A 21,194-nucleotide genomic window follows, 5' to 3' on the forward strand; every position below is an offset into this window, starting at 1 on the left:
ATGTAGACAGTACACTGTCTTGGAAAATACATATTGAACAAATTATACCTAAATTAAATGCAGCTTGCTATGCGATGAGATCAATTAAGCCTTTTATGTCACAGGAAACATTGAAGATGGTTTACCATGCCTACTTTCATTCTATTATGAACTATGGATTAATATTTTGGGGGAACTCTTCACATAGTGTAATAATTAAGTTTTGTCAGAAACTTGGGGTTACCCAAGCGGAAACAGTTTGCAAAATTCAGCAGGCTTTCAGCGATGATGCATTGTGGGTCACTCAAATCAAAAGAGTGGTTCAACCGTTTTAAACATGGCCGTATGTTGGCGGACAGTTAGCAGCTTTCCGGGAGACCGTCAATGAGCCAAAAACTGATGTCATTGAAAAAGTGTGGATACTGATCATGGAGGACCGTTGTTTGACCGTCCATGAAGTTGCTGATGAGGTTGGGATCAGCAGAGGTTCTGCAAACAATTTTAACTGAGAATTTGTGCCCAAGCTGCTTTCGCTGGAGCAGCAACAACTCCGCCTTGAGGTCGCACAGGACATGCTGGAGTGCGCCAACAGGATCCTGAGTTCCTGAAGACTGTGATCACTGGTGACGAGTCGTCGTGGGTGTACGGATATGACCCGGAAACTAAGGTCCAGGCATCAAATGGAAGCAGCCAACATCCCCGAGGCCCAAAAGAGCACGACAGGTTTGGAGCAATTTGAAGGTGATACTGACTGTTTTTTCGATTACCGGGGTGTTGTGCATCATGAGTACTCACCACTAGGCCAGACTGTTAATAAGCAGTACTACCAAGAAGTCCTCCTCCATCTTCGTGATGCAGTTCGGCGCAAGAGACCGGAGCTGTCGGACGCACGCAACTGGCAGCTGCATCCTGACAACGCCCCAGCTCATTCATTGCACCTGATCCAGGGTTTCCTGGCCAAGCACGGCATTCCGCAGGTTCACCAGGCTCCCTACTCTCCTGACATGGCTCCTTGTGATTTCTGACTGTTCCCAAGATTGAGGACACCGCTAAAAGGCTGCCGTTTTGACAGCCGCAAGGACATCATACAGAACGCGATGGCGCAGCTGTACGCCATTCCAAAAGAAGCCTTCCACAATTGCTTCCAGCGATGGAAGGACCGCTGGGCTAAGTGTGTGGAGTCACAAAGGGCCTACTTTGAAGGCGATAAGTTATTGTAACCACCCAGACACAGAACTTTTTTTCCTGGCCCAAGGTCGGATACTTTTTGGACAGAGTAGTACACCTTCACCTGCTGTCCTAAATACATAACTGCCATTCATTTAACTACAGATATATCACCCGATATCAAAGGAAACTGACACCATTGTTAGTGGCTAAAGGGCTGAATAAGTATAAGAAAAACATCACACACATATGAAGTAAACAACATTTAATGTGTTACATTTTTACTTACATGACAAAATTCCACAGAAGTTAAAATACTTTCAGCTCCAAAGAAAAAGTACAGTGGTACAAGTCTGTTATGGAATCCAAGAGGTTGTAACTCTTACTGAATATGAAATGACTAATAACTCAAGAAACATAACTGAAATAATGGAAAATGAAACTTTAAATGCTGCCAAAGAGAAGTCTCATGACACGAAAAAGATTGACACTGCACCATACCTACTGAAATTTAACACACAATGCAAGAAGTGTACTCACTACCTGCAAGGCTGCAACATTTTAAATATTATCTTTCAATATTTATAGTGGAAACGGCACATCTCATAAGCTATACGATTCAATGTTATTATGTGGCACAAATTCGGCCTTTAAAAAGTATATCTGAATGGCAAACATACAAACTTACATATTTATGCTCTTGGCAAAGCAGTAAGCTCTGTTAAGACTGCAATCATATCACTTATGAAAAGAAGCCACTCATGTGCAAGTTATTTCAAAGTCATGCTGAAAATAAACAGGAATTATAGTACATTTCATAGTGAGATTTTAAGTATATCCAATGTACGAAATCACTGCAGACATTTCACTGCCACCACATTTTTACATGTACACATTAGGGCCTAAACTGATCAGTACTCTTCTTCTTCATTTGGTGGTGGTGGTGGTGGTGGAACATCTCCATCAACATCTTCAGGGGGTGCAAATGCATCCTGCAATAAGAGAAAGAAAATTGTGGTTTCTGTTAATACCTTTTACAGAACAGTTCAGCATCTATGCATTCTTTGAACAAAGTGCACAAAATGAATACATGTAGAGAAGGGCATGTTCCCTTTCTAGAACATCTTACCAAATTTTGTTTAAATTTATGGTACCCTGAGCGAGGGCAACAACTTTAATTTTAGTTAAAAATATGACGTGCTTTACATGAAGCCAAAACTAAATATCTTCATGAATCTATAAAGAAGAGTAGGGGCACACAGTAGCATTGTTGGTTGAGGAACTATGCTAAAAGTCAGAAGGTCGTGGGATCAAATCCCAATGAGTTGGATTATTCAATTGACATAATCCTTCCAGCAGCAATATGGCCCTGGGGTTGACTCAGCCTCTAACAGAAATGAGTACCAGGAATATTCCTGGGGGTAAATGTGGCTGGCGCGTGAGGCTGACAAACTTACCGCCATCTATGAGCCAGTTGTCTAGAAAATGTGGGAACCTCAACATCTCACAACCCAATGGGCCTCCATGGCCTGTTAAGTGCATACCTTTACTTTACTTTACTCATCTATAAAGAAGAGTGCATGCGTGCGTGAGAGAGAGCATGCATGCGCACACCTCTTTGTTGTTTGCTCTTTACACATTTTCGCACCACTATACCTATTCTGAGGACCGCCTCTGTGATATAGTGGTCAAAATTCCTGGCTACAGATCCAGAGGTCTGTGTTCGATTGCTGGCGGTACCAGATATTCTGAGAAGTAGTGGGTCTGGAACAGAGTCCACTCAGCCTAGTGAGGATAATTGAGGTGCTATTTCAAGGAAATAGCAGCTCCGGTCTAGAAAACCGAAATTAACAGCCGTGGGGATTCGTTGCGCTGACCATGCAACATCCTCTATCCACTAAAGTTGGCACTAACTTCACCAGCAAGCGGTGGTTGCTTGGTAGGTATAGTTTACTTGTGGACTAAAATTGGCAGGACGACAGAGCATTTCCCTCGGGAGGCTCTAGGCACTTGGAAATGTGCATGGCTGCAAGTTACTGTATGTGATATTAGGACAGCGGCATAGAACTTGTTATCTTAAACAGTAATATTAAGTATACGTATACAGTACAATTAATTATTTTCCTCTATAGTTGGCAATACATATAAGCAACAAAACAGTTATCACAGAATGTACAATATTCAGTAATTTGTGAATTCCTAATCAAAAAGCCATGCTTTATATTATTTAAATGTAGTAAACAAGCCCACAATAATTATCCTCTGACCAAAAAGCATTTAGACTACATACATACAAGGGTCATACTGAAAGTCATGAGCAACAATTTTTTGTAAAGTAACATGCTTTATTATTGACAAACCAAATACACCTCCTCAATCTAATTGCCACTTCTTTGTACGCATTTCTCCAAGCGTTCTGGGAGTTAAATTCCCCTTCTGTAAAATGCCGTTCCAGCCATCCGAAGACACTGACGCACTGCTTTCTGAATTGCCTCCAGTGTCTCAAAATGTCCACGCAGCTGATCCTTCACAAATCCGAAAAGATAGTAGTCAAGAGGGTGCCAGATCAGGGCTATAGGAGGGGTGTGGAAGAACTTCTCACCCCATCTTTGCAATTGCTTCCAATGTGAGGTGAGCGTTGTGGGGGCGATGATGATGTTTCGTCCCAGACATTAATCATGCAATGCACAACAGAGCTTGTGCAGCGTCTGGACATAACAAGCAGCACTGATGGTTTGCCCAGGTTCCAGGAATTCAGCCAGAATAAACCCCTCTGCATCCCAGAAAACTGTGCCCATCACCTTCGCAGCTGATGGCACTGTCTTTGCCTTCTTTTTTTTTGATGGAGAATGCAAGTTGTGCCATTCCATACTCTGCCGTTTCGTTTCAGGCTCGAAATGTTGAAACCAGTTTTCGCCACCTGTCACAATACAGAGCAAAAAATAATTGCCTTCGTGTTGATATCTCTGCAGCAGTTCTGAGGTGATGGCTTTTCACTGACCTTTGTGGTCTTTGGTCAATAAACGCGGGACCCAACAAGCAAACTTTCCTATAGCCCAAGCTTTCAATCATCTCCTGTACTGCATTGTGCCCTATTCCAAGTTTTCGGGCTATTGTGTCCAGTCACACGCCTGTCATCTTGAATGATCTCATCCACTGTTTCCTTGTTGCGTTCAGTTGAGGCTGTTCGAAGATGACCGCTTCGAGGCTCATCTTCGATGCTGGTGTTACAATCTTTAAAATGTTTTACCCATCTTCAAACACTGCTTGCACTCATGCACACACTTCCATAAGCACGCTGAAGTCTCTGGTGAATTTCTGCAGCAGGGATTTCCTCTTTCACAAGAAATTTGATGACAGCACACTGGCGAAACGACATATCATTGTCGGCCATTTTGTTAGGAGAGATACTGGTCACGTGATGCAAGCTAGTGACGTCACAAGACACTCAAGGTTAACACAACAGCTGGTTCCACCTACCACTATACTCTCTCTCATCTGCTTTTCCCAGGTTGCATGCAAAATAAAGTTGCTCATGACTTTTGGTACGACCTATGTACATACATCTCATTTAACTGATGATATCCAAATTGTCCTGTGAACATATTTAAAGCAGTTGAACATGCAACACTCATTAAAACTCTGACAAATGTCATTTTACTAACAATGTAAGCATAATAATTTTTGAAAGGAAGAAGAAATTGAAGGAATAAATCAATCAGTGCGTACAAAAATTGTATAGTTAATATGAAAATGCACTTTCATAAGGGGCAATATGGAACAGAAGTGATTCTGCTGTTAAAATCAGCTGCATTAAATTAAAAATAATGACTGGAAGACAAGTCATTCCTGCTTTAGTTCACATATTAGAATAAGCATATCAATGTCTTTAAACACTTAAACCACAAGAGTAAATATGTACCATGTACTTCAACATTCAAAACATGTCCACCCCATTTTTCCAACAGACGGTACCTATGGGTCTCATATACTATGTAGTATGTGTCTCATATAATATGTAGCATGTATGAGTTAGCAAGAATGCTTCAATTACTGGCAGTTATGACTTATAAGAGTTGAATAAATCCAGTTAACAATACAAATTCCATGTCAATTCACTAACATGTGACAATACCACTGTAGCATGTTGAGTTCAGCTGAAATCTTGAGAACATATGAGCATCAAGAAAATCAAGTGTAAAATTAAGGGAAGGGGGGAGAAATTAGGTACATGACAGAATACAGATCCAAAGTCTATTATTCTATGCAGCCTGTGCTTTCAAACAACAAATGCTGTATTCACTCATGTAATTTAAGCACTTTTTTTAACCAAATACTTGTCTGAAAGAAGCCCTGCCTAAAATATGCAAATATATTTTTCATAACAGACGGAGTTCTGAAAACCATAACCAACCAACCAACCAACCAACCAACCAACTCCCTTGAGATGAGTCCATCGTGAGAAGCTGCCAGTCACTCGTGTAATTTAAGCACTTTTTTAACCAAATATTTGTCTGAAAGAAGCCCTGTGTAAAATATGCAAATACTATTTTTCATAACAGATGGAGTTCTGATGACCATAACCAACTAACGAACTAACTCCCTGGAGATGAGTCCATCTTCAGAAGCTGCCAGTTATGCAGTTACTCAATAATTTCCCAACATTTTATGGAACCCCAAGGTTCATTAACGTGTTCACTAGAGTCCTCCACTGGTCCCTATCCTGAGTCACATCGATCCAGTATATATCACCCCATCCTATCTCTCCAAGATCCATTTTAATATTATCCACCCACCTACATCTAAGTCTTCATTGTGACCTCTCCTTCTGGCTTTCCCACCCAAATACTACAGGGAGATCGAAAAGTCGTGCACATCAAACTAAAAGTTGTTATAAATTGTATTTCACTTAATATATCTCCTACCGCTAGACAGTACTGTAGGAGTACTAACGAGTATACATGCCATCTGTCATGTATCGGTCATACGATGTCTGCAGTATAGCTTTGTTTATTGCGTGACAGATATGTCGTTTTCCCTAGAACAAGTTTTCATTGTGGAGCATTATTTCGCCAGTCATTCTTATGCATGTGTCACAGACGAGTTTCATCGGGAATATCTAGATTCTGCAGTTCATAACAATTCAACGATAACGAGAATAAACAATCGATTTCGGGAATGTGGATCAGTTTCAGACAGGAAGAGATCTGGGAGACTGGCCATTTTGACTGAGGCTAAACTGGATGACACGGAGAAAATGTTGCAGCGTTCCCCTTCAAAAACCCTGAGGAGACTTATCAGCGTAATCAGGGATTTCTTACGGAAGTGCTCAGAAAGCGAAGAAGACGTTACACCTTCATGCATATCATGCTCGCTGTGTGCAGGAACTGAAGGACCTGGATAAAGAAAGACGTTTACTGTACTGTAGATGGTTTCAGACATCTGTTGGCAACCATGGAATTGAAGAATCTGATCGGGGTTTCTTCACTGACGAAGCGCGGGTTCACCTTAGTAGCTACGTGAAGTCAAAACAATAGGATTTGGTCATCTGAAAATCCACATGTGTTAGATGAAAACTGCAGTGTGGTGTAGTGTATCACGTTGTCGAATAGTGGGCCAAATTTTCTTTGAAACAACACTGAACATTCCAATGTACCAAGAAATCATTACACAGTTTATTGCACTTCTTGAAGTTGATGAATGTGAGTGTTGCTTGCAGCAAGATGGTGCCACATGTCATACATCTGATGAAACCATGCAGTTCTTGCGCGAGTTTTTCGGTGACCATCTCATTTCAAAAGGATTATGGCCCCCGCATTCACCCAATTTTTCACCCGCACATTTTTCCCTTTGGGGGTACCTCAAAGGAATGGTCTATAAAAATTATCCGCATACACTGGATGACCTCAAGAGGAACATTATGACAGCGATTAACAGCATCAGTTTACAGGTGCTCCACAAAGTGGTCTCAAACATGGTAAAAATAGCTTGTGCATGCATTGCTGAACAGGGAAGCCATTTCAAGCACATGATTTGACTTTTCATTTCTAAGATGTAAGGTTATAAACATTAATAGTAAGTGCTGTATGTCTTGTAGTTTGTGCATTAAACAAGCAAAATATAATTGCTTAGTGTGATGTGCGCGACTTCCCGATCTCCCTGTATATGCATTTGTCCTGTCCCCTATTCATTCTACATGCCGTGCCCATCTCATCTTCCTTGACTTGATCAGTCTGTTTATAATTGGTGAAGTGTACAAGTTACGAAGCTCCTCATTATGCAGTTTTCTCCAACCTCCTTTCACTTCATAACCCTTTGGTTCAAATATTTTCCTCAGCACCCAGTTTTCAAAAGTCAATTAACCTGAAACATTTTCTCATATTAATGGAGTGCGCTGATTTAATCCTGCTAATTCGTAGAATGAATTTTGAATTGTGCACTGAATGTGGAGGATATCACTTTGAACAATTCTTGTGAATTCTGTAAGTGATAAAGACATTTCTAACATATTTTAGTGTACATTTCACTAACCAGATACCTGACTTTTGGTCAACCTGTACAATTGTCTTCTCTGGAAGGGATGGCAACAGTAGAGAGCAAATAGCCCAGAGGACCCATGGCCTTTTCTAAGGACTGGATGCTCAATAGTACCTGTGCAATTTTGGGCTATGACAAACTGTCCCAAAACCACCTCAGACTTTTACACAGTTGTCATATTTACGACCTTTTCATACAAAAATTCACATGCTTAACTCCAATGGTTCATATAGTTACAAACACAAAACCAAAAGATAACAAAGATTTTGTGTGACTGCCTTGTTTTACATTATAGAAAAATATTACTTAATAAATCAAGCATATTTTTCAAAATAGTTATTACCACATAAATTTTAAGATCCTATGCTACTAGCACAGATGGCAGAAATGAAAACACTCAAAAGTGAAGTGACATCTAGTGATGTGATGTAGGTATGAAGGTTTTTAATTCAAAGCGTAGGATTAATAAAGGGTTAATCCAAAGGGGAAGCACAATTGACCATTGAAGTTCACAGTGGGAGGGCCAGATTTTATGGCCCACCCATTACACACACACATACATACGATAGGGTACCCAAAAGAAACTGAACTAATTTTTTTGTGGGCAGAGCTTTTGTAGTACCGCGTTTTGCCGCTATGAGCGCATAGAGCTAACATTCCTGAGTCGATAAGCCGACTACCGTTGCTTCAGAAGGTAAGCACTAGTTTCGGCAGAGTTTATAGTGACAACTGTTTTGTGTGACCGTCGTTTTTGCAATGGCCCGAACACATGAAAATGTTGAAAAAATTCGTGAAATCATCAAGGAAGATCGACGACGGACCATTGAAGAAATTGTGGAGCTGTCGGGAGTGACCTGGAGCTCAATTTAGCGAATGTTGACAGAAGATTTGGGAACGAAAAGGGTGGCTGTGAAATTTGTGCCACGACTGCTGACTGCTGAACAAAAACAAGGTCGCGTGGAAGCATGCTGTGCTTTGAAAGAAGAGTCCCGAAATGATCAAAACTTTTTTTCAGCGTTTTGCTGATGTTGCTGAGGTGAAGGAAAAAAANAATTGAAGAATCTGATCGGGGTTTCTTCACTGACGAAGCGCGGGTTCACCTTAGTAGCTACGTGAAGTCAAAACAATAGGATTTGGTCATCTGAAAATCCACATGTGTTAGATGAAAACTGCAGTGTGGTGTAGTGTATCACGTTGTCGAATAGTGGGCCAAATTTTCTTTGAAACAACACTGAACATTCCAATGTACCAAGAAATCATTACACAGTTTATTGCACTTCTTGAAGTTGATGAATGTGAGTGTTGCTTGCAGCAAGATGGTGCCACATGTCATACATCTGATGAAACCATGCAGTTCTTGCGCGAGTTTTTCGGTGACCATCTCATTTCAAAAGGATTATGGCCCCCGCATTCACCCAATTTTTCACCCGCACATTTTTCCCTTTGGGGGTACCTCAAAGGAATGGTCTATAAAAATTATCCGCATACACTGGATGACCTCAAGAGGAACATTATGACAGCGATTAACAGCATCAGTTTACAGGTGCTCCACAAAGTGGTCTCAAACATGGTAAAAATAGCTTGTGCATGCATTGCTGAACAGGGAAGCCATTTCAAGCACATGATTTGACTTTTCATTTCTAAGATGTAAGGTTATAAACATTAATAGTAAGTGCTGTATGTCTTGTAGTTTGTGCATTAAACAAGCAAAATATAATTGCTTAGTGTGATGTGCGCGACTTCCCGATCTCCCTGTATATGCATTTGTCCTGTCCCCTATTCATTCTACATGCCGTGCCCATCTCATCTTCCTTGACTTGATCAGTCTGTTTATAATTGGTGAAGTGTACAAGTTACGAAGCTCCTCATTATGCAGTTTTCTCCAACCTCCTTTCACTTCATAACCCTTTGGTTCAAATATTTTCCTCAGCACCCAGTTTTCAAAAGTCAATTAACCTGAAACATTTTCTCATATTAATGGAGTGCGCTGATTTAATCCTGCTAATTCGTAGAATGAATTTTGAATTGTGCACTGAATGTGGAGGATATCACTTTGAACAATTCTTGTGAATTCTGTAAGTGATAAAGACATTTCTAACATATTTTAGTGTACATTTCACTAACCAGATACCTGACTTTTGGTCAACCTGTACAATTGTCTTCTCTGGAAGGGATGGCAACAGTAGAGAGCAAATAGCCCAGAGGACCCATGGCCTTTTCTAAGGACTGGATGCTCAATAGTACCTGTGCAATTTTGGGCTATGACAAACTGTCCCAAAACCACCTCAGACTTTTACACAGTTGTCATGTTTACGACCTTTTCATACAAAAATTCACATGCTTAACTCCAATGGTTCATATAGTTACAAACACAAAACCAAAAGATAACAAAGATTTTGTGTGACTGCCTTGTTTTACATTATAGAAAAATATTACTTAATAAATCAAGCATATTTTTCAAAATAGTTATTACCACATAAATTTTAAGATCCTATGCTACTAGCACAGATGGCAGAAATGAAAACACTCAAAAGTGAAGTGACATCTAGTGATGTGATGTAGGTATGAAGGTTTTTAATTCAAAGCGTAGGATTAATAAAGGGTTAATCCAAAGGGGAAGCACAATTGACCATTGAAGTTCACAGTGGGAGGGCCAGATTTTATGGCCCACCCATTACACACACACATACATACGATAGGGTACCCAAAAGAAACTGAACTAATTTTTTTGTGGGCAGAGCTTTTGTAGTACCGCGTTTTGCCGCTATGAGCGCATAGAGCTAACATTCCTGAGTCGATAAGCCGACTACCGTTGCTTCAGAAGGTAAGCACTAGTTTCGGCAGAGTTTATAGTGACAACTGTTTTGTGTGACCGTCGTTTTTGCAATGGCCCGAACACATGAAAATGTTGAAAAAATTCGTGAAATCATCAAGGAAGATCGACGACGGACCATTGAAGAAATTGTGGAGCTGTCGGGAGTGACCTGGAGCTCAATTTAGCGAATGTTGACAGAAGATTTGGGAACGAAAAGGGTGGCTGTGAAATTTGTGCCACGACTGCTGACTGCTGAACAAAAACAAGGTCGCGTGGAAGCATGCTGTGCTTTGAAAGAAGAGTCCCGAAATGATCAAAACTTTTTTTCAATGTTTTGCTGATGTTGCGGAGGTGAAGGAAAAAAACGACAGAGGTGCTGTCAAGCATCTCAAAAGATGAATTTAGACAGTGTTTTCAAAAATGGAATAAAAGACTAGACAAGTGTATTAGTGTAAGTGGAGAGTACTTTGAAGTGGATTGAAAGTTTGTGCTTAAAATTTGAATAAATAAGTTAAAAGAAAATAAGTTCGGTTTCTTTTGGGTACCCCCTCGAACATACATACATACGTGGTGTGTTCAAAAAGTATCAAGCCTTCTTTTTTCCCGTGTAAACCAATGAAGCGCGGGAAGCTCCCTTCGGCGGAGATGTGGAGGGGACATTCACGTGCAGTCGTTAATTTTTTCCTGCCCACAGAAAGCGTCAGTCACTGGCAGTCGGCCTATGAGTGAGGACGTGTAGTGAGCACTCGTCGGATTCCAGTAAGATGTAAAATGAGGGAAAAACATGAGCAGCGATATTGCATCAAATTTTGCAAAAAGCTTGGCGATACCCAAGTGGAAACAATTTGTAAGATTCAACAGGCTTTCGGGGATGATGCCATGAGCAACTCACGGATAAAGGAGTGGTACAACCGCTTCAAAGATGGCCGCACATCAGTGGACAGAGAACTGCGTTCAGGCAGATCCTTAACAAGCCGAAATGAGAATGTCATTGAGCAAGTGTGGACTTTGGTCATGTAGGACCATCATATCACAGTCCGAGAACTTGCGAATGAGATAGGGGTAAACATTGGATCGATACATTCAATTTTGACCGAGGATCTGGGCATGAGGAGTGTCCGCAAAATTCGTACCGAAACTGTGCATCTGATTCAGACTTTCATCGCCAAACACAACATCCCTGTGTTTCGTCAGGCTCCCTACTCCTCCGACATGGCTCTGTGTGACTTTTGGCTATTTCCCAAGCTGAAAATGCTGATGAACGGAACCCGATTTGAGTCAAGAGAAGACATCACGCGGAATGCGACGGCCCGGCTGATCACCATTTCAAAAGAAGCATTCCAGAAGTGTTTCCAACAATGGCGGAAGTGCTGGGAGAAGTGTGTACATTACCAAGGAGACTACTTTGAAGGGGATTAGGGTTTTATACCTCCAAGTCAATAAATGTATTTCTGCCGACCAAAGGTTCGATACTATTTGAACACACTATGTACATATGTATGAAGATTCATAAATATTTGTGAAATCGGTTCAAAAGTTATTAACAGGGAATAAACACAAAGACATCATAATACCATCATTTTAAATCAGGATAGGCAGACCAAGACCACCGCTATACTTGATATCAAGTTACAGACATCAGTGTTCTGTTTTACTAACCTCAGTAGCATACAAAATGTCCAGAATCTTTTGGATAATTGGGTTCTGCTCATTGTCATTTTCTTGGCACATAACTTCTATGTCTCTTAGTTTTCCAAAACAAAAATCTCTCTCCTTCTCAAGGCCATCCACAGTAAGTTTCAGATCCAGCAACTGAAAGAAAACACTTCCTTCCTATAATATATAGCACCAATGAACAGAAAATATATGGCAGCAGATAAATGGACATAGTTATGTACCTATTAAATTATCTCATGCAAACATGCAGCCGAGTTCTACAGCACAAGACCCTATCTTGAGAGTTGTGAGGAATGCAGGAAGTCACAACCATTAAAGGTGTGACTGCAGCATGGATCAGCAACTACTACCTGAGCTGAAACAGAAATGCTTTAGTTCAGTCCAGTTGAGCCCTACACTAGCTAGTGGCCAATATGTTCTCAACTAATGCTATACACGCCATGTCTGTTTCCATTCCTTCCCACTTGATGATCCCTTCATTCCTCACCCCACAAGTGTCAAGATTTGAGTCTACCAGTACTTGATAAGCCAACAGCAGTTCAGCCATTCAAGAAAATCCCAAAATTTTATGAAACATGAAGGTTCATTCCTGTGTTGACAAGAGCCCACCACTGGTCTTTCCAGATAAATCCAGTTCATGCCTCCCAATTACACCCAGGCCTTGTTACACTGGTCTCTTCCTTTCTGGTTTCCCCATTAAAACCCTTTTTGCACTTTTCCATCTCAGCCTCCTTGACCTGATCAATTTAATTATACTTGGAGCACAGTGCAAATAATGTAGTTCCTAGTTATGCAGTTTTCTCCAGTTTCCTATTATTTCACCCCTCTTGGGTCCAAATATTCTCCTCAGCACCCTCTTCTCAAACACCCCCAGTTCATGTTCTTCCCTTAATGTCAGTGAGAGAGTTTCACACCCATTAAAAACCAAAGAGAAAATTATAATTCTGAATGTATTGTGGCTTTATGTTTTTAGACAGCAGATGGGAAGGCAAAAGGTTCTGAACTGAATAGTATTAAGCATTACTTGAATTTAATCCTTCCTTAATTTATTCACGAATCTAGTTTCAATTTGTTACTGTTATTCGAAAATATTCCAACTTTGCCACATTTTCAAAGGATCTACTAGCTATCTTTATGGAACAGACTCATAAAAGTTTTGAACAGTCCTAGTGGAATTTTATACCATTCTTCTTGAAGAACATCTTCAAGTCGTTTTGGAGACACTGGAGGTTGGAATCTGTTTCTCATTCTAGTCTCCAAAACTGACCAGACTGGTTCAAAGATGTTCAAATCTGGCGACTGTGCTGGCCAGGGAAGATGATGAAGTTCACCTTCAAGCTCCTCAAACCATGAATGAACAGTTCAAGCTGTGTGAATGGGAGCAATGTCATCTTGGAAAACTGTGTCGCTGTTCAGAAATAACGTCTGGATCATGGGATACACCTGATTACTCAACCTGTCCACAAACTCCTTTGCAGTATTTCAGTCACGAAGGGTAATAATGGGACCAACATAACACTGTGTACCAGAATATTGCTACCCAAACCATCACAGAACATACCCCATGTTTCACTGTTGGAACCAGACATTCTGGATTGTAGGCATCCTTGAGTGTTCCTGATGTAAGGAACAGTGTGAAGGATGACTCATCTGACCATATTATGCGTTTTCAGTTGTCAGATGTCCAGGCTGCATAGCTGACACCATCGTTTATGCATGTGAGCATTACTTTCAGTAATCAGAGATTTAGCAGTTGCAGCCCTATTGTGGATGTTGGATTTGTGAAGTTCACGTCAGACAGTTTTTGTGGAAACATTCTTTAAGATGAATATTCATTTCTGCTATCATCTGCTCTGCAGTAGTTCTGTGATTTTTTAAAACAACTCTTCTCAATGTATGACGATCTCTGTCAGTGTTGATTTTCACAGCCTTGACCTCGCACAACACTAAGGGCCTTCATGGCCTGTTAAAGAAATAGTTTTACCTTTATACGTAGCATGTCCACAAAGTAAGTTTCCCACTCATCCCACAGCTAGCAAACCTTATATTGTGCAAAGCGACTGTGTGTACGTGATAGAGCAATGACGTAGCATGGCGCATGCACAAACGGAATTTCCTGCGTTCCCACAGTAGCATCATTGCAGCTGTTGAAGATGAAGGCTCTTATTCCAACTCCCGCTGACTGTGATTGTGCGGTCAGTGATAAAGTTTTTGAATGCACAGAGCATAGCGCCGATCAAAATTCATCGTCAGCTGTGCCGGGTCTATGGGCATAACATCATGAGCAAGCAGATGGTGCGTCGCTGGTGCAGACAGTTTTCAGCAGTTCGACAAAGTGTGCATGATGAGAAGCGCAGTGAGCGGCCATCCATCATTACAGACGACCTGGTGGAGCTTGTGCGGGAACACATTATGGAGAATCGTCTCGTCATAATTGTGGAACTCAGCAGTCATGTCCTGCAGATTTCCTGCACCTTGTTGCACGAAATTGTCACGGAGCACCTGCTGTTCAAGAAATTGTGCACCAGGTGGGTGCCGAAGCAACTGACACCAGAACACAAAACAAAGCGCACTGAGTCAGCATTGACCTTTCTGCAGCAGTACCATGATGACGGCGACGAGTTTCTGGACCGGATCATCACAGGTGACGAAACGTGGATTGCACACATTACCCCAGAAACCAAGCAGCAGTCAATGCACTGGTGTCACAGTGGATCTCCCTGTAAGACGAAATTCAAGCAGACCTTGTTGGCGCGGAAAGTGATGTGCACGGTATTCTGGGACAGACGGGGCGTTCTCCATGTCGACTTCCTGACCAGAGGTGATATGGTGAATGCTGAGCATTACTGTGAGACACTGCAGAAATTGCGACAAACCATTCAGAACGAGCGGCGCAGGATGCTTAGTGCCGGTATTGTCTTCCTGCACGATAACGCTAGGCCGCACACGGCTCGACAGACAGCAAGTCTCCTGCAGGAGTTCAGCTGTGAGGTGTTTAATCATCCACCCTACAGCCCAGACCTCACTGCCAGTGATTTCCATCTTTCCCTACACCTCAAGAAATTCCTGTCCGGTGAGCATCAGTGTTTTGAGAATGACAGAGGCGGAGATGGCTGTCACACAGTGGTTCCAACCCCAGGCGGCAGACTTCTATGACACAGGTATTCAGAAGTTGGTCCCATGGTATGACAAATGTCTCAATTCCGGTGGCGATTATGTTGAAAAATAGCTGAACACTTACTGTATCTGTTGCAATAAATATTTCCATGAAATTGTGTTTTGTTTCTGTAAACGGCCCAGGGAAACTTACTTTGTGGACGAGCCTCGTATATACACCCCTGAGATCAGGATAAGTCAACAAGAGGTAGCATGAAAATGTAAAATAAAAAGTTATCATAATCCCCAACACGAATTCAAAAGAAACTCTTGTTCTTACATTTTCCCCATGCCCTCTGTGAGTGCAAGCAAACAAACATGAAACTGGACATTGCATTAGGTTGTCCTACAATATGTTCAGTGTTTCAAACTGATAAATTTTTTTGCCTATGACATATAATGAATAAAACAGAAGCAACAATAATGACATACAACTGGAATATGTGTTATCATATTTCGCATGTGGGCCACCTGTAATGTGGCAGATACTGAGGCAAGAGACAAATTCAAATACAGGGTGGAGCACAGAAACTTCCTTTTTGTGAAGACACATTGTGAAGGGAGGGGAGGTCGCAGAAAAGTGGGGATAGGCTCAGTGAACGCAGCAGTCGTGGAAGTTTCTGTCTAATACCCCTCAGTAGGAAACATGAGGTGGATGAGTGAGCAATGTGCGTTTGCTGTCGAAGCCTATTTTTTGAACAACCATTCCTACGTGGTGGTGCAGCGTGCGTTCTGTACTCACTTTGGAATTAAGCCCAGAGGTCTGGTTCCCGACTGGAAATTGATTGTTTTGTGGGTAGAGAACTTTAGGACAACCGGGAGTGCGGTGAAAAAATCATCAGGATGACAATGGACCGTTACGACACCAGAAAGTGTGGAGGCAGTTCGACAGTCGATTTTGAGATCTCCAAGACGCTCCATTCGCAAACATGCAGTTGCCCTAGACATATCCAATCGTTCAATGAGCTGAATTCTTCACGAACATCTTCATTTCCATCCCTATAAGATGGTTGTTGTGGAAGAATTGTCACCACGTTATTTCAGAACCGAATAATGGCGTGCGAAACGTTATTGGAAACTTTACCCCTTGACGCACTTATTTTCTTTAGTGATGAGGCATATTTTCACCTATCTGGATATGTCAACAATCAGAATATGCGCTACTGGAGTGGTAACAATCCCAGAGAGCTCCATGAGAGGCCACTTCACAGTGATAAGGTGATAGTATGGTGTGCATTGTCAAGAGTTGGAGTTATTGGCCCTTATTTTTTTGAAGAAAACAATCATGCAGTTACTGTCAATTCACAGCGGTATGTGGACATGATTAAAAACTATTTCGAACCAGCCCTTGAAGAAATGCATCTAGGAAATGTCTGGTTCCAACAGGATGGTGCCACGGCCCACACAGCCCAAGTTTTGATGACAGTTTTGAGGGCAAAGTTCCCTGGACGGCTCGTCTTGCTTCGAGGTGACATCCCATGGGCAGCACACTCACCTGATCTAATGCCCTGTGATATTTCTTATGGGGATACCTCAAGGCAGAGGTTTTTAAACATTGCCCCACAAACCTGCTTCAGCTGAAGAATGTTATTCGGCAGGAAGTAGCCCAAATTCCGATGCACATGTTGCAACGTGCAGAGGGGAGCTTCAGAAAACGGTTGCATCAGTGCATAGAGAACGGTAGCCACCACCTTCAAGATATTTTGTTTCAAACTACATGATTTAAAACTTTGAAGTATGTTCTTTCATTAGCTAAACACAAATTTTGTCTATCAGCAATAATTTTTCTTTTATTCGCCTTCAAAAAAAGGAAGTTTCTGTGCCCCAGCCTGTAGTTCCGGTGTTACAATTTCTATGGCTACCAGAATCACGTGTTTTAATAGTCTGTCCAACAGATCCATGATTACAAGTATCATGTTTTTGGCCATTATCCATCATCTTGTCTATATTTAAAAACACAACGTTTCGGAGACTGGATTCTGTCTCCGTCCTCAGGTAGAACCTACCCAGTTGGGCTCAACAGATAGAGCTCATCCCTGTCTCCGGTCCATGGCATGCACACTATGGCCCATGAAGTTATCTAGACATTGTACTTCATAAATCCCTCCCATCCATAATACCAATACTACAGCCTCCCAAACTGTTCAAGTAATAACTTGAATACAGTGGAACCTCGCTTAATGAGTAATTCGCATAACGAGCTTAACGAGTGACAAGAGGGGAAGTCCCGGATTGTGTGATTGCTACATCAGGCTGTGTTTAGCACTCGTTCCGCTAGCATCTCAGTGTCGCTTGTGATCACACATTTTTCCAAACTTGTGTTCATACATATTATTTGTGATTTTTTTTGTGCAAAGTTTAATAACCCTTGCAAAAATGTACCCAAAGAAAAAGCCACAAAAAGACAGCCATAAGAGAATAAAAATAAACGTAGAAATGAAACGTAAAATCATCGAAAAGCGAGAACGAGCTGTGAGCATGGCTGATCTAGCACGCACATACAATCGGTCTACATCAACGATTTGGAGTTGCATTGTGTTTCACAGCAAGAAGTTATAGAGGAGAGTTTGTCAGAGGATGAGGAGGAGGTAACAGCAAAGCAACAATCTTCTGGCACAATAAGAGAAATGCTGAAAGCATGGGAAACTGTTGCATCGTACATTGAGAAGCATCACCCTAATAAGGCAGTGGCTATGCGCGCTACAAATTTATTTAATGATAATGCTGTGACATTTTCACCAAATTTCGAAGCGTCGGCAAAAACAAATGTCTCTAGACAACTTTCTAGTAAAAAAGAATTAGATATGTATCATAAATAATAAACTAATTACTTTGATTTTTTTTCTGCAAATCGAATTCAGATTTCAGGTTGGTTCATTCCACATAGAAGAAAAGATGATGCATGCTCCTTAACAATGTATATATAATTCTCTTTGAATAAAAGTTATACATAAAATTGTTTGAGTATTTTTTCTGGCATGGAACGCATTATCGTATTTTACATTAATTTATATGGGAAAAATTGTTTCGCTTAATGAGTGTTTCACATTACGAGTAAGATTCTGGAACAAATTATGCTCGTTAAGCAAGGTTCCACTGTATTACTTTAATGCTTGAACTGATAATCATGAAACTTGGTATGAAAACCATGACATATTAGGCACTCTTTAACAGCATATCTCACAAATACTTCCCTTCAGTAATACTAACATAAGAGCTGCTCATATTATTAATGTGGATGTCATAAGCTTCATCTTATCCAAACATTCACTTGATAAATATGAATTACAATGCTTCAAGTGGACCTCCTAATATGAAAAATGAAGCTATCAAACCAATAAAAGACATGAAGAAAGCAGTCTTGTGGGATGTGGCGCCGTGTAGATATTGTGTTAACTGACATTTAGGAGGAAAGTATTGCCCTGATCTTCAGGACAGAAGAAAAAAGTAGAAAATCTGCGAGAGAGGAACCAGCATGAGCAAGTTGGTTAACAAAATATCTACATGGCACCACATCCCAGAAGACTGCTTTCTTCAGAGTCACCACTGTGAAAACCTCAAATCTTACATGATAAAAGGCATGTTTTTACAGCAGCAAATCATTTAATTAAACATATATGAAACTGTGTACTTATTACCATGGAATGCCACATGGCCATATAGAAGGCAGTGAAATTTTTGCAGATAAGAAAGAGCGCAAGACAATTTCTTCAGAGTTTTGTGGTTTAATATTGAAATATTAGCTCTGGCATCAACTTTACCTCTTCTAACTGTACTGTTAGTTGCATAATTCACATTCTACAAAAATCCAGCTTACAGTATTGTTTGACTTCATTACACATACATGCTAAAGTATTTTTTGACTTGCATCAAATTCAAACTGCTGTGAAAGGAAAGTATGCAGTTCTTCCAAGAACTTCTTGTCATTTCATTCAGTTATGCATCATAATTACGAAGTATAACACTCTGAAGCCCTAAATGTATTCTGTGGACACTGTGCATATGATGTATTATCACATCAAGTGCTGAGAACATTTATCCTTTAATACTGGCAAAACAATGAAACTTCATTCTCTATGAGTGCAGATATACATCAAATTGACTTTGAATATAATGTCACGTGTTGGGTGTATGTTACATGACAAATAACTTCACACCGTTCTGGATCTAGCGAATTTATTGCACTCGCTCTCACAATTACTGCCATCTGCAGTCACAATAATATGACGAAGACACTTCTGTGGCTAATTCTTACCTGTGTATTGAGTTCCTCCACTTTGCCAGCATCTCCTCTCTGATTGGAAATCCCTTGATTTCTGTTTGGGACTGGGCGAGAAGTCTGATTCATTTTTGGTACTGTGGTACAAAAAGAGAAAATCTTAAACCTCGTTTTATATTATGTTCAAGACAGAAAGAGTAGAGTTCTGGAATTCCACTGTAAATTCTCGTGTGTGTCAATACACTTTATTAAAATTTGTCTCAGAAATGCTGGTCAACCTAGGCTTACAGAACTGATCTATTCACCATATAAAGCAATCCTGACTCATAACTAAAACCCAGCACTGATAAACAAATCCTAATGCACTGTTTGATGACTTGTTTGTATAAAACACAATTAGGAAAAGAATTAGATAAAAACATCTATCAGCAGTTCCATATTTTCAATGTTCTTTTTATTAATTCCATCTTTAAAGTATTGAAACTTTCATATTCTAAATTGAATTCCTTTTCCCATTTTGTGGGGGATGAATGGAAATCTACAACCTCCTCAGTTGTCACCTTTGGCATCTACTGTATCTAATTCTACAGTTGTTTTGCATTTATTAATTTTTAAATGATGATGTAACAGAAATCTAAATATACCAGAGTGAGTAATACCATCATTTTGCTCTACAAAAAACGCACTTTAACCTTTATTGGTTATGTGTGAAGGGTATGCTTCAGTTCATTGTGTGGTCCGGATGGTTGACTCTTGCATTTCTTCCATGCTAATATTGTTATTCTGCACTTGAAATATGGTCATAAAACCTGTACATGTAGGAGATTTAAAACCCTCTATTCCCCAACAAAGTGTTACCCCCAAATTAATGTATGCCACCAATCCTCTACTGGGGGGTCACGCGGTAGTGTAGTTGGTTGAGGCACTATGCTACACGCCAGAAGGTCACGGATTCAAGTCCTGATGAGGTCACTGGATTTTTTTTCAATTGACCTAATCCTTCCAGCTGCACTATGGCCCTGGGGGTCAACTCAGAAATGAGTACCAGGAATTAATTAAATAATTTTCCTGGGGAGTAAAGCGCAGCTGGCACATAAGACTGACAAACTTGCCGCCATTTTTGAGCAGACTGTCTAGATAATGCGGGACCCTCAACGTCTCACAACCCTATGGGCCTTCACGGCCTGGTACAGGGATAGCTTTACTTTTATTTTACTTTTACCAATCCTTACTACCAGATTTGAAACCCCCAGCCCCAGATGATGTTAAATATTGTAAAACATAATCACCAGTATTTTTTTTTATTGCTAGTGGGGTGGGACTAAATCCCTTGTACTGTGGCCACTTCTGGCCTAATGTACCAGCCCCAGATGATAGGTGAGGGTGATTGTGGAGCAATTGGTGGAATGAAGATTGGCAGGGGAAACCGAAGTACTCAGAGAAAACCTACCCCAGCGCCACTTTGTCCACCACAAATCCCACTTGACCAGAGTCAGGATCGAACCCGGACCACCACGGTGGGAAGCCAGCGATTAACCGCTTGAGCTATGAGGCGGCCCTAATCACCAGTATAATAACAGCACTTAGCTATACATAAAAAATGCATGCACAGATCATTCTACTTAATACTAAATTTTGGCAGGC

The 21,194-nt window shown here is 40.8% G+C and overlaps 1 protein-coding gene across 3 annotated transcripts in view; it reads right to left on the bottom strand.

Annotated features, from left to right (window-relative positions):
* Nucleotides 1-1,394: 1,394 nt before the first annotated feature.
* LOC111873858 (microtubule-associated protein RP/EB family member 1) overlaps nucleotides 1,395-21,194 on the bottom strand; it is a 39,524-nt gene continuing 19,724 nt past the window's right edge. For all 3 annotated transcript variants that reach the window (XM_033755249.1, XM_033755248.1, XM_023868895.2), the window contains exons 5-7: nucleotides 19,587-19,687; nucleotides 12,158-12,310; nucleotides 1,395-2,138 (exon numbers count right to left, since the gene is read on the bottom strand). In XM_033755249.1, the coding sequence (XP_033611140.1) occupies nucleotides 2,058-2,138; nucleotides 12,158-12,310; nucleotides 19,587-19,687 (335 nt within the window). In that variant the 3' untranslated portion in view covers nucleotides 1,395-2,057. The remainder of the gene's footprint in view (nucleotides 2,139-12,157; nucleotides 12,311-19,586; nucleotides 19,688-21,194) is intronic.

The sequence above is a fragment of the Cryptotermes secundus genome, unplaced genomic scaffold, assembly GCF_002891405.2.
Source record: "Cryptotermes secundus unplaced genomic scaffold, Csec_1.0 scaffold414, whole genome shotgun sequence".
Lineage (NCBI taxonomy): Eukaryota > Metazoa > Arthropoda > Insecta > Blattodea > Kalotermitidae > Cryptotermes > Cryptotermes secundus.